The sequence below is a fragment of the Sinocyclocheilus rhinocerous genome, unplaced genomic scaffold (genome assembly GCF_001515625.1).
Source record: "Sinocyclocheilus rhinocerous isolate Xijiao unplaced genomic scaffold, SAMN03320098_v1.1 scaffold1022, whole genome shotgun sequence".
Classification (NCBI taxonomy): domain Eukaryota; kingdom Metazoa; phylum Chordata; class Actinopteri; order Cypriniformes; family Cyprinidae; genus Sinocyclocheilus; species Sinocyclocheilus rhinocerous.
Genome location: NW_015656677.1, coordinates 457,527 through 475,377, shown reverse-complemented (window position 1 = coordinate 475,377; position 17,851 = coordinate 457,527). Strand labels below are relative to the sequence as shown.

Here is a 17,851-nt window from a genome sequence, read left to right as displayed (position 1 = left end):
AACATAAAATATCTAAAACAAATAAATTGTTATTCATCTATTGCACAAAAGCTACATGAACTAATATAAAATATAAACGATTAACAGGTGCAAGCGTATGCACAGTTTCTATTTAGGCTATAACACGTGTTTGCAGAGTTGAGCAATGCAGTGCTGAAATTTGCCTGTTCACGAATCCTCTCATTATAACACACGATTTGTAGACATTATGAAAGATTCATTATGCATATATTTATTGTGTTATAACAGAGATTTGTGAGATTGCAATGAACTGAGATGTCTTTTAGAGATTATAAATGCAGCGCTCTTTGCTGGCATTCTGCCATGCCGAACCATGCACTGCTTTAGTTAAAATAACAGTGTTCTGTGAATGTTGATGCTTTAATAACAAATACTTATTGGGAGCGTGTATGCTGGAATTTCATGAATTTCATGGAGAAAAAAGTAACGTAAATAGTAATGTAACTAATTACTAATTACTTTTGAAATAAAGTAATCAGAACAGTAACATGATTACTTTTAAAAGGAGTAATCAGTAATCAGTAATTTGATTACATTTTCAGAGTAACTTGCCCAACACTGCGCATAATGTATCCATTAACTTTTTTCTGAATCATTTTTTAACATTTTTTTTTTTTCAATAGCCCAAATGGCAAACAATTTAACAATATTGACATGCATTGTTAACTATTAATGGTAGATTTAGTAATTATTTGCACTGTTTGTTCAAATTACAGCACCTGTAACCTTGGCAAACTGCACTGCTCCAGTCAAAAAGGTGATCTGCAATTAGCTCTTCCGCAATACTACCATTTAAATTCAAACTTGAGTCACCGCTGCTATGATGTGTGCTAATTTTCTCCACCTCATCCATATGCCTTTTGTGTTTTTAGACTGTGTGGCTCCAATGACATTCTTCAAATGCTCAAATCATGGAGAAAAAGGAACGGAGTGTCAGAGGACATGTGAAAAGCAAGACCCAAACAACTGTGTGAGTTGGAAGAATGGAATACATGAATAACTGAATGAATGAAAAGATCAGTTACAGCATTTTTATGTATTTCATGAAATCCTGTTTGCTTACTCAATTTCAAATGTAGCATTTTCATGCCAGCTCTGAATGGTACACAAACCTGATATACAGTGTCGATAACATGCAATAGAAATCTTGTGATACAGGGAAAGGATGGCTTACCAATTTTGTCTTGGCAATAGGTGAGCATGGGGTGTACATCAGGGTGTATGTGTCGAGATGACCTTCTGGCTGATGGAAAAGGTGGGTGTGTGAAGATGGAAAAATGTCCATGTACCCATAATGGAGTCACCTATTCACCTGGAGAGCAAGTTCAACAGGACTGTAACACCTGGTGAGCTAATCCCAGTTGTTATAAACCATGTTATCCCAGTGCCATCCTTGTACTATCATTTAACATCTCCACTACTAGTCAGAAATTTAGACACACTTGAGGCACACTTCTACAAGTATAGTGTAAAGATGTGCATTTCCAATAATCTTATATGGTTAAATGTACAGAAAACAGAACTCATTATATTTGGTCATACTGATTGTAGCAAGGTTTTACATGACAGTTTAGGCCCATGGAGTTCTAACCTTCAGAAACAAGTAAATAAAATTTGGGGTAGTTTTTTATTTTGTGAATTTACTCTATATTTCAGCACATGCACAAATGGAATGTGGACTTGTACTGAAAAGGCGTGCTATGGCACTTGTACCATCTACGGTGAAGGTCATTTCAGGACTTTTGATGGCAGAAGATATTCCTTCCACGGAGACTGTGAACACACCATCGCCCATGTATGTTTGACTGTCCCAATGGGGGGAAAAAAGTCGATATACAGATATCTGACACATACCTGACACAATAAATAGGCTTGCAATAAAAATAGCATGAAAAAAATCTGATTTTATATAAGAGGTTTTAGGTGATAATTATCTGGGGCATTGTAACCTGGAATATCTCTGATGTGTGTAACCCCTCTAGGATTATTGCGATATGAACCCCAGTCCCTCCTTCCACCTGGTCACAGAGAACATCCCTTGTGCCACCACCAACTCCATTTGCTCCAAGTCCATCAATCTGTTCTTTGGGGTGAGGTTATTTCATAGCTCAGAGTCAGCACAGGTGCATTAGCAAAGCTAAAATGTGCAATATAAAACATGTTAAGCCACTTTTCATATCCCACAGAAATACGAGATGATTTTATCTGAGGAGGAAGATGTGAAGGTTGTTGAAAGCAACGGCACGGAGTACCGATATAAAATTACTTCTGCAGGCATATATGTTGTCATAGAGGTTGAAGGTCTTTTGAACTTAATTTGGGATAAAAAAACAAGTGTGATGATCCAACTCAATCACAAATTAAAGGTATGCATTCATTAAAGGTACACCCATAGACAAGAGCTTTGTTCATCTACTAAAAATCTATATGATCTCTATGGCAGAGCAAGGTGTGTGGACTCTGTGGAAACTTTGATGGTAATGCGAACAATGACTTTATGAAGCACAATGGAGAAGTGGTGACAGATCCAGAAGATTTTGGGAATAGCTGGAAGGTGAATCCAAACTGTCCTGATGTGACAAACGTGAAGCATCCTTGTGACGCAAATCCACATCGACGTGCCTGGGCTATCAAACAATGCATAATCATCACAACCCCTGTCTTTACAGACTGCCATTCACTTGTAAGTAACAAATTGAGAACAAAATAATCAATCATCACTGAAATAGAATGAATGTGTATAGTTTAGTACTTTACAATTTAATGTATTACATCTAGTGCAGTTATCTAACCCTTACAGTTCTGTGTCTGATTTTTCTGTCTCTAGGTAGATTCTGGTCCATACTATGATGCATGTGTAAGGGACACCTGTGCATGTGACAGTGGGGGTGACTGTGATTGTCTCTGTACTGCAGTGGCAGCTTACGCTGCTGAATGCCGTAAAAGAGGTGCTTGTGTGGCATGGCGAAGACCAGACTTTTGCCGTAAGTCCTATTATTTCTATAATTTATTTCGCCTATAAAATGCAAACAAATAATTTGGGCAAGGAATGCATTTATTGATTTCCAAATTTTCACACAATAAATATGGATAATTATTAAATTATTTGTAGTTATTTATATCATAGTATCATATATTTGTGTCTGGAACAAGGAAACAACAAAATCTATACATATAAGTACATACATACAAGTAATTCAATATTTATTTAATAAAAAGAAGAAAGTTTAAATCCTTAGCTTTATGGGGCATAAATGTGCCCATAGATGAAATAACTCTCAAATATAACCACTGAACTCAAGAGATTGTTCTTGCAGCTTTGTTCTGTGACTACTACAACGCTCCAGGAGAATGTGAGTGGCACTATAAACCCTGTGGATCCACTTGCATGAAAACCTGCAAAAACCCCTCAGGAACTTGCTCTGATCAAATTCCTCCCCTTGAGGGTAAGAAATAAGAATTTTAGTGTAACACTATTACATACTGTAGGTACCGAAGTGTCAACAAACGTTTTTAATAGTGTCTTGTTTTTCAGTCTAATCTGACTATTTTATTTATACTTTTAGGATGTTTTCTTCAGTGCCCTTCAGAGAGGCCATATTTCAGGGAGGAGACTATTAAGTGTGTCACAGAGGAAGGATGTAAAGACTGTTTCTATAATGGGAAGGTATATCCACGTGGATCGGACATTTACAAAACCACAGATGGAAATGGTATATGTTTCACTGCTCTGTGTGACTCCAATGGGGAAATAATAAGAATTGTTACTGAATGCCCCTCAACCTCAACACCTTTCACTTTCACAACTACACCTGAAACTACTAAAACAACTCAAACTTCAGAGACACCCACAATCACATTCACTACTACCACAACAAGTACTGGGACATCGACACCTATGTCAACAGAAACACCATCCACAATCACATCCACTACCACTACAACTACTGGAACATCGACACCTACGTCAACAGAAACATCACCTACAACTGTTACAGTAACATCTACATCAACAGAAACACCACCCACAATCACATCCACTACTACTCCAACTACTGGAACATCGACACCTACATCAACAGAAACATCACCTACAACTGTTACAATAAATCCCACATCAACAGAAACACCATCCACAATCACATCCACTACAACTACTGGAACATCGACACCTACGTCAACAGAAACATCACCTACAACTGTTACAATAACACCTACTTCAACAGAAACACCATCTACAATTAGTACAACTACTGCTACAACAACAACTCCCATCTGTGCTGATAGATGCACATGGTCAGATTGGATTGATGGCAACACACCCAGTACAGAGCCAGAAGGATTCGAAACTGAATCCATTGATCAATTGTGGAATTCAGGAAAGATTATCTGTCAGAGCCCTGAAGTGATTGAATGTAGGGCAGTAAATTATCCCCAAAAGTCTCTGCAAGATTTGGGACAAACACTTTATTGCAATACATCATTTGGACTGTCATGTTCAAATGAAGACAATTCAAATGGCATGCCACCACTTTGTTATAATTATGAAATACGTCTCAAATGTTGTGAACCAGACTACCAGTGTACTCCTACTACAACGTCTCCAAGTACACTAACATCCACTACCTCAACAACCACTGTAACATCAACACCTACAACGGTTACAATAACACACACATCAACAGAAACACCATCCACAATCACATCCACTACCACTACAACTACTGGAATATCGACACCTACGTCAACAGAAACATCACCTACAACTGTTACAGTAACACCCACATCAACAGAAACACCATCCACAATCACATCCACTACCACTACAACTACTGGAACATCGACACCTACGTCAACAGAAACACCATCTACAATCACATCCACTACTACCCCAACTACAGAAACATTGACACCTACGTCATCAGAAACATCCCCTACAACAGTTACAGTAACATTTACATCAACAGAAACGCCATCTACAATTAGTACAACTACTGCTACAACAACAACTCCCATCTGTGCTGATAGATGCACATGGTCAGATTGGATTGATGGCAACACACCCAGTACAGAGCCAGAAGGATTCGAAACTGAATCCATTGATGAACTGTGGAATTCAGGAAAGATTATCTGTCAGAGCCCTGAAGTGATTGAATGTAGGGCAGTAAATTATCCCCAAAAGTCTCTGCAAGATTTGGGACAAACACTTTATTGCAATACATCATTTGGACTGTCATGTTCAAATGAAGACAATTCAAATGGCATGCCACCACTTTGTTATAATTATGAAATACGTCTCAAATGTTGTGAACCAGACTACCAGTGTACTCCTACTACAACGTCTCCAAGTACACTAACATCCACTACCTCAACAACCACTGTAACACCAACACCTACAACTGTTACAATAACACCCACATCAACAGAAACACCATCCACAATCACATCCACTACCACTACAACTACTGGAACATCGACACCTACGTCAACAGAAACACCATCTACAATCACATCCACTACTACCCCAACTACAGGAACATCGACACCTACGTCATCAGAAACATCCCCTACAACAGTTACAATAACATTTACATCAAGAGAAACGCCATCTACAATTAGTACAACTACTGCTACAACAACAACTCCCATCTGTGCTGATAGATGCACATGGTCAGATTGGATTGATGGCAACACACCCAGTACAGAGCCAGAAGGATTCGAAACTGAATCCATTGATGAATTGTGGAATTCAGGAAAGATTATCTGTCAGAGCCCTGAGGTGATTGAATGTAGGGCAGTAAATTATCCCCAAAAGTCTCTGCAAGATTTGGGACAAACACTTTATTGCAATACATCATTTGGACTGTCATGTTCAAATGAAGACAATTCAAATGGCATGCCACCACTTTGTTATAATTATGAAATACGTCTCAAATGTTGTGAACCAGACTACCAGTGTACTCCTACTACAACGTCTCCAAGTACACTAACATCCACTACCTCAACAACCACTGTAACACCAACACCTACAACTGTTACAATAACACCCACATCAACAGAAACACCATCCACAATCACATCCACTACCACTACAACTACTGGAACATCGACACCTACGTCAACAGAAACATCACCTACAACTGTTACAGTAACATCTACATCAACAGAAACACCACCCACAATCACATCCACTACTACTCCAACTACTGGAACATCGACACCTATGTCAACAGAAACATCACCTACAACTGTTACAGTAATATCTACATCAACAGAAACACCACCCACAGTCACATCCACTACCACTACAACTACTGGAACATCGACACCTACGTCAACAGAAACATCACCTACAACTGTTACAGTAACATCTACATCAAGAGAAACACCACCCACAATCACTTCCACTACTACCCCAACTACTGGTACATCAACACCTACATCAACAGAAACATCACTTACAACAGTTACAGTAACACCTACTTCAACAGAAACACCATCTACAATTACATCCACTACTACTCCAACTACTGGAACATCGACACCTACGTCAACAGAAACACCATCTACAATCACATCCACTACTACCCCAACTACAGAAACATTGACACCTACGTCATCAGAAACATCCCCTACAACAGTTACAGTAACATTTACATCAACAGAAACGCCATCTACAATTAGTACAACTACTGCTACAACAACAACTCCCATCTGTGCTGATAGATGCACATGGTCAGATTGGATTGATGGCAACACACCCAGTACAGAGCCAGAAGGATTCGAAACTGAATCCATTGATGAATTGTGGAATTCAGGAAAGATTATCTGTCAGAGCCCTGAAGTGATTGAATGTAGGGCAGTAAATTATCCCCAAAAGTCTCTGCAAGATTTGGGACAAACACTTCATTGCAATACATCATTTGGACTGTCATGTTCAAATGAAGACAATTCAAATGGCATGCCACCACTTTGTTATAATTATGAAATACGTCTCAAATGTTGTGAACCAGACTACCAGTGTACTCCTACTACAACGTCTCCAAGTACACTAACATCCACTACCTCAACAACCACTGTAACACCAACACCTACAACTGTTACAATAACACCCACATCAACAGAAACACCATTCACAATCACATCCACTACCACTACAACTACTGGAACATCGACACCTACATCAACAGAAGCATCACCTACAACTGTTACAGTAACACCCACATCAACAGAAACACCATCCACAATCACATCCACTACAACTCCAACTACTGGAGCATCGACACCTACGTCAACAGAAACATCACCTACAACTGTTACAGTAACACCCACATCAACAGAAACACCATCTACAATCACATCCACTACTACCCCAACCACTGGAACATCGACGCCTACGTCATCAGAAACATCGCCTAAAACTGTTACAACACCTACATCAACGTACACAACCACTACTATCACATCATCTACTGTAACAATGACACCTACATCAACAGAAATATCATCTTCAACTAGTACAATTACTGGCACAACACCCACATCAACAAAGACATCTACAAGGACCTTCCCTACTACAACAAAGTTCAATGTGGATACAGGGACAACTCCCAGGATCATCTCAATTCCACCATCACCACAGTGCGCATGCAAATATTTAAATGAAACATACTCATCAAGTAAGTGCTGCTTTAACAATTCTCTCTCAAACAAAATGTTCCAACTTTACAGTTTGTTTAATCCTTTGTGTACATTATCTTGACCCTACATTACATTCAAGTTCAACTTTTTTATAAATTCTCTCTTATTGTTTACCTCCTTTGCACATCCTTTTATTATAATTACAGATTCAACAATCTACAATCGAACAGATCAAGCAGGTTGGTGCTATACTGCCTACTGCAACTCCACCTGTGGTATAGTGATACAGTCTCAGCAATGCATACCACCCCCAAGAAACGACTGTGCACAAGTTAAAAGAAAGGTATTTTCATAAGAGTACAATAGCAGTACACTTATGCAGCAACACTTACAATTTCTACAAATTTTCTGGATGTATTTTTTTTTTCAAAATTAACAATACGAAAATGGCCTATACTGATTATTTGTTATTAATACAACACTAAATTAATTACGTATTGTATAACTACTAGATGACTGGAGTACTAATTGTTAAGAAAATGATTTAAAAAATACCTGAAATGAATTATAATTAGTTTTTTGATTAGTTTCTGTTCATCGATCTGATTGTGTCATTCAGCATATGGAGTCATGGATTGAAGACTGCGTAAACAAAACATGCATAAATGGCAGTGTCACCTCAAAACCTCTACAGTGTGTCAAATCTGACATACCTACATGTACTAATGGAATTAAACCTAAGAAGGTGTCTTATAACAATGGCTGCTGCTTTAAGTATGAGTGTGAATGTGAGTTTAAATCATGCTCATGGACATTTCATTAATATTAAATATTTATATTAAGTAAATGTCATTGATCCTACACTCTAAAAAATGCTGGGTTAAATACAACCCAGTGCTGGGTAAAATAGGGACAAACCCAGCAATTGGGTTGTTTTGACCCAGTATTTTTTAGAGTGTAGCCTGTGCCTTATGTTTACTTTTGGTGTAATTTGTTTTGGCAGGTAAATGCAGTGGCTGGGGTGACCCACATTACAAAACATTCGATGGAACATACTACGCTTTCCAGGGAAACTGCACTTATGTTTTGTTCCAAGAAATCATCCCAAGATACAATATCAGTGTCCATGTTAAAAACTATTTTTGTGATGTTAAAAATAATCTCGCCTGCCCTGAGTATGTGATTGTGAACTACAAATCTTATAAAATCAAGCTGACTAGCAACACTAAAGAGGTCCAGGTAAGTCTTAGGACTACATCAAAACATTCACAGGTTTCTGATTGAATATAAAAAAATACCTAAAAATTTTACTCTAGAGAATAATTGTCATGATAATACAGAAAGGCCTTGTTTCCCTCAGGTCTGTGTTAATGATGAAATGAAACAACTAACTTACATAAATAATGACTTCTTCATCACCACCTCTGGCATGGCAGTAACTGTGAACATCACTGAAATCAAAGTTGACATTTCTGTGAATCATCAAGGTTTTGAGATCAATCTCCCATTCTCCTACTTCCATGGTAATACAGAGGGACAGTGCGGTGAGTACAGATAGAAAAATATCTGAGAGATGGGAACAAAGAATACTGTATGTGTCAGTTTCATTTTACATTTACCAGTGCAAAAAAAAAAAAAAAAAAGAATTCTCTCTACCTGAATGTTAATAATAAATTTACTTTTAATTGTCCCATTACTTGCTCACTAAATTCAGATTAACTATAATTAAAACTAAAAATTTTTAGGGGTTTGTGACAACAACCGTGCAAATGACTGCAGACGTCCCGATGGACAAATCGACCCATCATGTGTGAACATGGCACGGCTTTGGATGGTCCCCCCAGGATGCAAAACACCTAAACCTCAACCTCCATCTCCAACTCCAATTATTTTCTGCAATGTGACGATTTGTGATCTCATCAAGAGCGAGTAAGGAAAAGCAAAAAAATGTTAATCACTTCTGTTGGTAACACTGATTATTACAAAGCGTTTTTTCCTTTTAAAGGTAAATGCAAGTAAACTGTCATCATTTACTCACCCTCAAGTTGTTCCAAATGTGTTTGACTTTCTTTATTTGGTGCAAAAATAGAATAAACAAAGTCATACAGGTTTGAAAGAACATCATGGTAAAAGAACATTTTTGGCTGCACTGTGCCTTTAAGATGCCTGAAATCAAAAGTCAAATTTAGTATACGTTTCTTCACAGTATGTTTATGAAATGCCATGGGGTCGTTCCTTATGAAAATTATTATGAGGCATGCAAATATGATGTGTGCCACATGACAAAGAGCTCTATTGGTTGTACCAGTCTGGAGGCATACGCTCTGCTATGTGGCAAAGAGGGTATCTGTGTAGACTGGAGAACATCAAATGAACTCACGAAAAAGTGTGGTAAGCAGAATGAACCTAACCATTTGAGTATTTTTGGGTGTTTTTTTTGTTTTTGTTTTTTAAATATGTTGTACTTGAGAGGACCTTGACACATAATTGTCATTGATTTCTATAACAGAATACAAGTGCCCCAGTCACAAAGTCTATAAGGCATGTGGTCCTAAAGTTGAAAAAACCTGCAGTACAAGGTAAGCTCACATCTCATATCTACAAAACAACAGTCATTAGTAAGTGCGGCAATTGTAATACTTCATTATCTGATGTGCTTCTGTTAACTTAAAACTAGGTACAATGATAGGTTTGTGGAGAAAGACTGTCAAGACAATAACTGTCATCAAACAGTCACGGAAGGCTGTTACTGTCCTGACGATAAATACCCAGTTAGTTCAACGATAGATACCTGTACATCTTATTGCGGTAAGACATGTTGCTTTATTTACTTACTGTAGTTCCTTATTTTCTCTGTTTGCTAGATTAATGCACATTCACGTCTTATTTCCACTGATTTTATTTTCATTCCCTCCATGTAGATTGCATCGGCCCTGATGGATTACCTAGACAGGTATGTATAGGCAAAACAAGATATATAAAAAAATAATAATAATATTTCAGTTAGCATTTGCTATTCATAATCATCACTAATTCCTAACTATCATCTACTTGTTTTTCCTCCTGCAGCCTGGGGATACATGGACCATGAGCTGTCATGAATACACATGCTCCAATGAGACCTTTGGTATTAAAACTGTGCCTGTCGGGTGTCCGGCTGAAAAGCCCTGTGGACCAGAACAAAAGAAAATAATTGAAAACTGCTGCCCAACCTGCGGTGAGTCAAGACTAAACTTGCTTGAACATTACAAGCAAGATAATGAATTTGAAGCAAATAAATGATTCACAATTACTGCCACTATTGAACTATCCCTACATAAATGCATTCAAAAATCATTTATAAGACTCCCCATTTCTCAACCCATTTAAGTGTGTGATCTCGAGCTGTGTCTTCAGAAGAAATGTGATGTGGGATACGAGTTGGCAGCAAATAAATCTGAAGACAGTTGCTGTCCACCCTGTGGTAAGTCTCACATATCATTCTGTGGATTTAAATGTTAAACAATTAGCTGTCCTACAAAAAAAACGAGTCATTCCTATCAGGCAGTACCTTTTGAGTCCATGTTGTAATTTAATGTATTTCTATAAAAATGCAATCTGAAGAGAATCTGGAATATGACATTTTCTATTTTTTTACATGCCAAAAATAGCAACATCTGCTCAAAGCAGTAGTGTAATTATTTAAAAGACTAACTAATATGATTTCTATCTTTACACATTGTGAGTTTAATATTTTATTAAGACATAAAAATGAACTGCTTAACACAAATGACACTTTTTCTTTAAAATGACTAAATTATTATTGAACTGGTTTAATGGCTTATAAAATTGATTTTTATGATTTTCAGTGCCCAAAGACGTATGTGTGTACAATAACACCGAGTACCAGGTAAGCTGCTGGGTTCATTTGCTTATATTAATAAAGTTAATTTGGGCAAATCCTGATATTTAAAATGGAACAAAAGATAATACTGTTAGTATTTTACACTTTTCTGACTAGATAATCTCTGTTTTCTTCTAGCCTGGAGTTAAAATCCCCACAGATGCTTGCGTCGAATGTAACTGTCTAATGGATAAAGACCCACAGACCCAACTACATCTCGTCATGTGCGCTTCTATAGCCTGTGCACCTTGCCCTGATGTAATAATTACAATTTATTCTTGTGAACCATTATATCAACTTCTAAACTATAAGTATATAAACATCTAAATTATAAAATTGCTTTTTGTACTCCAAGGGCTTTCTGGCAGTCAAACAAGAAGGAGAATGCTGTGAAACATGCAAGCTAAATAACTGTTTTTATACTGCGCCAGACAACACCACACATATTCTCAAGGTGCATATTCTCAAACCTTTCTTCACACATTCAGCTCACCAGATCTGTTCAGCTATTAGATCTTTTTTTTTTTTTTTTTGTAGATTGGAGACACGCACAACTACAAGTGTGAGACTGTGACCTGTCAACAAATTAATGACACATTTGTGATAGAGAAGACCATACCAACCTGTCCTGTGATCAATCCATATGAGTGTGGGGGGGGTTTCCATGTGTAGTGCTTAAATAATTCAGCTTAAAAGGTGTTGTAACTTCTGTCAACATTTACTCACCCTCATGTTGTTCCAAACCTGTGTGAATTTTTCATCTGTGGGACACAAAAGAAGATATTCTGATGTTGTTTTGAACCCCATTGACTTTGTACAGACAAAACCATTTGGATAATATGTTGCTTTATCATAATTACACAGGTTTGGAACAATACAAACTTTGAATAACCTATCCCTTTAATTATGAATATGATGTTTAAACAAAGCCCTATTTGTCCTTACAGGGAACGCTGAGACTTGATGCAGATGGATGTTGCAATACCTGTAAGAAATTGTTTCCTTGTTCAAAACTTCCTTATGGTCCTGCTTTTTATAAACAAGTCCCAGTATTTTAAATTGTTCCAAAAATATATTTATATCATCTCCTATTACCTCTAATATCTCAGGTGAGCTCAAGAACTGTATTCGTGTTACGAACACCACTGATGTTACTGTAAATGACTGCAAGTCCATCCATCCCATAGAAGTGACTTCCTGCAGTGGCCACTGTGACACAGAATCAATGTGAGAGCACACTGACATGAGTTCTTGTCAAATATACTTCATACTTACATACTCATATTGAATGATTGTTAATTCCAGCTGTAAACAGGGCTATATTACAACTTTAACACAGACTTGTATATTGGAAGCGTTTTTTTGTGCTCAACTGACTGGTGTTTTTCTTGGAAATCCGCAAAGGTATTCAATGGGCGCCAACATCATGATGCACAGCTGTTCTTGCTGTCAGGAGATGAAAACCAGCATTAAAAAAGTGCAGCTGAAGTGTTCTGATGACAGTGTGATCGATCATAACTACGTCTACATAGAGAGCTGCAAATGCACTCCAGTTACATGTGAAAACCAGAAGACCAGTGGATAAAAGATCCCGTTCAGTGCGTCTGCTATACTGCTACAATTCCAGATAAATTGCAAAAAACATATATATATATATATATATATATATATATATATATTGGTGAAAGATGGGACCATTCAGCTTTTTGTTCTATAACTATTATCTCTCAGGGCATTTTCAGGGCATTTTGAACATTTCGTTTCTTCTTTAGCGATGCAAAATAAAATTCTTTACATTTAATTTTTGTGAAATGAGTGATGACTATAATAAAGCAAAATAAATGGCAAAAACTGTATAATGGACTTTTTTTCTCTCCCAAAATGATCAGGAAATAGAAAACTGGCATCAGCACTTAGCATCAGCTAACATTAAACAATACTTTCACAGCATCTTGGTTAATAATATTTATTCCTACATATGCTAATATGTTTTTTTTAATTGTAATGTTTCATGTAATTCCAATTAAGTTTATGAACAAACCTGAATTAACAATGAACAATTGTTTATTTATGAATTAACATTAACCTATATGAATAAATGCTGTAAACAACATGATACTCAATGCATTAAACCTGTTCCTGTAGATCCACCTTACTGCAAAGTTAAGTTCTAATCAAACACACATGCACCAAAATATTCAGAAACATACTCAGAGACAGTTGTGTTGAAGCAGGGTTGGAATCAAACTCTGCCGAAAGGTAGATCTCCAGAAACAGGATTTGGCACCCCTGCATAAACTATTGTTAACAAATTACCATCAAACATGCATGCAAAGCGCTCAATGAATAATGACACACACAAGAAGCTCAAATCGGAAAACAAAAATGAAGGCGAAACTAAAGAGAATTTAGACTTCCCTACTTTGTAATTTTTTCAGATTATACAATATTTTTAAGTAACATATATTGGATCCTTTTTGTTTTAAAAGACAGCTTTAAGACCTGAGCATATATTTGCACACCCAACTGCAATTAATCATATGCAGAGGCGGACAGTAACTAAGTACATTTACTTGAGAGCATTTAAAATGTTTGTTTTGATGTCAAATAAGTCTTGCTGTTTTGCTTTTTTGTTAAAGCAGTGTTACTGTTGTAAAGTTATACATACATCTACAGTTGTGTTGCTGGGTTTTAAAGCAGGTTTGAATTTTTTTTCCCTTATCACTCTGTATTTACAGGATTTCACTGCCCACTCTGTTCAAATGTGGATGAATGGTATGGGATTCTGATCCCATAGTTGAGGGCTAGATTTTCGCTGTAGGAAACAGCTGTGGTGTGATGAGGGTTGAATGCAGCGAAAACTTTACAGTAATGTTAGATGGGAAACCGATTGCTCCCTCGTGACCTTTTGTAAACTGTATGTATGACAAAGAACTGCACAGATACAGATATTATAACAATCTATCGATAAACACACACCTTGTGCCCTCTGTTTCTGTTTCGCGTAACATTATGCGCTCTCGACATTGTCATTAAGATCACACTATAGAAACCGCCTAAAATTAAGTATAAAGAAGAGAAGAAAGTGGCCCTAGGCAGCTGCCTACACATGCCAGGATCCGCCACAGCCAGATGGTGCCACCCCTGGCCACCACGTAGACACGCCCCTGCCTATAGGTACCGGTGCCAATCAGTACCCAACCCTAAAATCTCAATTTCGAAAAATTGACCCTTATGGTTTTGTGGTCCAGGGTCACATTTAATACATATCAAATTCTTTTTTCAGGTATGTAATACCAACACACACCCAATATATTGACCAAAAAGCATAGTCTGTTGTTTAAGGGACCTTTGAATAATTTAATAATGCTATTGACGTACTTTAATACGCGGTCAAATTCATCCTTCAATACGAGGACTCTGACACTTAGCAAACAGTGAGAATAGAAAAGACAATGTTTACACATATAAATACTTCCCATATGTTTGCTGTTGCAACCAGAAAGATCTACAGTCGTAAGAGGTTTCAAAGAATTAACCCCTTAAACATGTCAAACTGGGCGAGATGAAGCTCTGAATACACAACTCTGCTGAAAGGCTATTGAATTGAGTACTGTTCCTATTTACCTTTGGATTATGTCATAGTATTGATTTAAGATGCAAGTATTAGCTGACTGTCAATTGATGAATATTTTAAATCTAATTAATCACATTTTAGCCGATTAATTAATCGTACATAAACTGACAGTCACCACTGATAAGCTACTTCTAAATATTGTAGAAACTTAATTTTCTGTAAAGTTGCTTTGCAACGATTTGTATCGTAAAAAGTGCTATACAAATAAACTTGAATTGAATTTAATTTAATTGAAAATGAATCAAAATTAAACAAAACATGAAGGTGGTACTTTAAGCTTGAAAACAATTTTATCACGGAAGCACAGAATGCCTGTTTTGGTCACAGAGCACTGAATGATACCTGTAGTTACGGATTTTAATCCTGCTAGATTAAAATAATTACCAGGAATGCTATATTTAATACATTAATACATTTATGGAGTTTGTGTGCTTGGTTCCAAAATTATTTTTTGCAGCTATATTTTCTAATACATTCTCATGATTTTTTTAATAAACACCAAAATATAAACGTCTCATTAAACATGATTCATTGACATTTTAATTCTGATAGCTATTACGTTATTAGTTGAGCAGAAAGACTGAATTTGCATTGCCAATTTGCCAAAAATAGTAACATTCAGTAGTGCTAGCAAATTTTTCAAAGACAATTTGACAATTACAAAAATTACATTGCTAAATAAAATATATTTCACATTGGGGACGAGTCAAGAGCCACATCCTTGTACATCCTTGTAATTCAAACAAGCAAAAAATGAATCATTGTGTGGCCGAACGTCTTTCTCATCATTTAAATACAGTTTATTTAATATCACCAACGAAGACATTAAATATTTGTTTGCATCAAGTATCTACCAAGCCCAAGGCCAAATTCAAGCAACGGGTCCACCCTCTGATCACAAACTACATTCCTCCAAAGCAAACTAATAGCAATTATAAAAGGACAAGTGCTGACAGGTAGCTCACATTAGCTCTTGAGGATGGATGTTGTCTCCATGGGGACTGTGAGGATGTCCCAGATGTGCATGCTGAGATGGGTCATCCTGCTGATGGGGCTGCAGTCGGTACAAGCAGGTAAGCAGAATAAAACTGAAAAAAAGAAGCAAAAAACTTTGAAATCCTTGAAATGACATTGAAAATATCATTTAAAAACCTCTTTCTATGTTAAAGGCTTCTTGGGGGATTATGGGGATGTTATGAAGGATCCTATGGACTTTACAACCTGGCCGCCAACAACAACAGGTGAATATTTTTAAATGTAGTTATGTATTATATGAGATGTACTGACCAAGAACCATCAGATCAATCAGAAGAAGTAAACCTAAAACCTTTTGTATTGTATAAGTAAATTCAAATATATTTAATCAAAGTATTTCAGTTTAAATTTCTCATCAATCAAAAATATAGATAGACTGATAACAGTAAAGTTCACTCTGCCTGAAAATTTTTTATTTATTTTTTTACAAATTTTGCTGAAAAATTCTAATTGTTGATTAAAATTGAACATAGATGACAAAAATGTCAAATTTAATATCAAAAACTTTAATATGATAAAACATTTATATGAACCAACTTACAAGATTTTAACCGTGGTTGTAAGGTCAATGACAATTGAAACACCAATTATGGAATAGAAAACTGAACGAACTGATAATTTCAATCTTTAAAATATGTAACATTCTTTCAGTCAAGTTTCTAATTATGAATAAAGTAAAGTAAAAGTTTAAGTGGTCTGCGCATTATAATTGTAAAACACTATTTAGGACGTTCAAAGTTCAGTAACAATATGTTCAGAAATATTCATAAATATTACAGCAAAGACATTTTGAGGTGTACTATTTTTTGAGTGGGTAAATGTGACTTTTGTAACACTGACACTATATCCGTCTTATAACATTTTTAGAAGGAAAGTTTTCTTTTCTTTTGCAAGCAAATGTGTTTCATAAAAAATGAAAAGTTTTTCTTTTTGTCTGTTATATTTAGCGTTCCCAATGACGACTGTGATGGTAACAAAAGGTATTAAACAATTATTTAAACTGCATGTTTAGCATCAGTTCTTACAATTCAGGGAACTAAATTGTGTATTTTTGCTCACTGAAAGTACTTATCACAGATTAGATATTTAAAAACTGTCTCTCTTGGTTTAGTTCCCTTCACCTTCAGTGGCAACTGTGACTACATCCTTACTAAGGTCTGCCAGTACAGCAGATGATCCAGATGGGTTTTTTTTTTCAGGGCGAGATAAATGAAAGCCTTCACTTACACATTTATTCATATGGTTTATATAACAATTAGAAAAGTTCTGACATTATAACGTTTGCCATTCCCCTGTATGTAATACACACTATATAACGTTGTTGAGGTTCTTACAATCATTTCTTTCATTCCAGCACTCTAATGACAGTGATATTGCTGTCGTGGGAAACCTGGCCAAGTGTGATCCGGCCCGAACAGACACATGTCTAAATTCAGTTACCCTTGTCATTTCAGGGACCACTGTAAGCACGGAGTTCCTATTTTAAATTTTTCTATTGTCTATGATCAGAATGATACACTTGCTTTCAGCATAGTGCTGAGTACATAAAGCATACTTCACCATCTTTTTTATTGCAAAATCCTCCAAGATGCAATTACAAAACATATTTTCTTTTCTTTTTGTTGTTGTTGTTT

At 36.4% G+C, this 17,851-nt stretch overlaps 2 protein-coding genes and 2 long non-coding RNA genes across 4 annotated transcripts in view; 3 read left to right on the top strand and 1 right to left on the bottom strand.

Annotated features, from left to right (window-relative positions):
- The window catches only part of LOC107720779 (mucin-2-like), a 40,231-nt gene that overhangs the window by 8,781 nt on the left and 13,599 nt on the right, over positions 1–17,851 (top strand). The window contains exon 5 of the mRNA XM_016528606.1: positions 17,572–17,679. Coding sequence (XP_016384092.1) covers positions 17,572–17,679 — 108 coding nt within the window. The remainder of the gene's footprint in view (positions 1–17,571; positions 17,680–17,851) is intronic.
- LOC107720783 (uncharacterized) lies at positions 3,944–4,662 on the bottom strand. Its single transcript, XR_001637641.1, has 3 exons — positions 4,194–4,662; positions 4,047–4,091; positions 3,944–4,004 (listed from the first exon to the last, which is right to left on the bottom strand). It is a non-coding gene; the product is annotated as an uncharacterized LOC107720783 (long non-coding RNA).
- LOC107720780 (mucin-2-like) lies at positions 4,175–13,177 on the top strand. Its single transcript, XM_016528607.1, has 22 exons — positions 4,175–4,209; positions 4,711–6,099; positions 6,316–6,366; positions 7,150–7,700; positions 7,869–8,005; positions 8,282–8,450; positions 8,666–8,901; positions 9,023–9,206; positions 9,408–9,591; positions 9,869–10,053; positions 10,172–10,241; positions 10,340–10,470; positions 10,584–10,615; positions 10,732–10,879; positions 11,033–11,125; positions 11,511–11,551; positions 11,684–11,803; positions 11,901–11,999; positions 12,083–12,211; positions 12,493–12,532; positions 12,655–12,772; positions 12,950–13,177. Exons 2-22 carry the CDS (start codon positions 5,285–5,287, stop codon positions 13,128–13,130), a joined length of 3,714 nt encoding a protein of 1,237 aa, XP_016384093.1. The 5' UTR covers positions 4,175–4,209; positions 4,711–5,284; the 3' UTR covers positions 13,131–13,177.
- On the top strand, positions 16,169–17,197 carry LOC107720784 (uncharacterized). Its single transcript, XR_001637642.1, has 3 exons — positions 16,169–16,255; positions 16,352–16,423; positions 17,165–17,197. It is a non-coding gene; the product is annotated as an uncharacterized LOC107720784 (long non-coding RNA).

What these genes read in the sequence shown, in the direction of transcription:
- LOC107720780 (XM_016528607.1), top strand. Translation starts at nt 5,285, where the DNA reads ATGCCACCACTTTGTTATAATTATGAAATACGTCTCAAATGTTGTGAA. An exon ending in GAAACACCATCCACAATCAC is followed by an intron (nt 6,100 to 6,315) that starts ATCCACTACCAC and finishes ACCCACAGTCAC; the next exon opens with ATCCACTACCACTACAACTA. An exon ending in GCAACACTAAAGAGGTCCAG is followed by an intron (nt 8,902 to 9,022) that starts GTAAGTCTTAGG and finishes TGTTTCCCTCAG; the next exon opens with GTCTGTGTTAATGATGAAAT.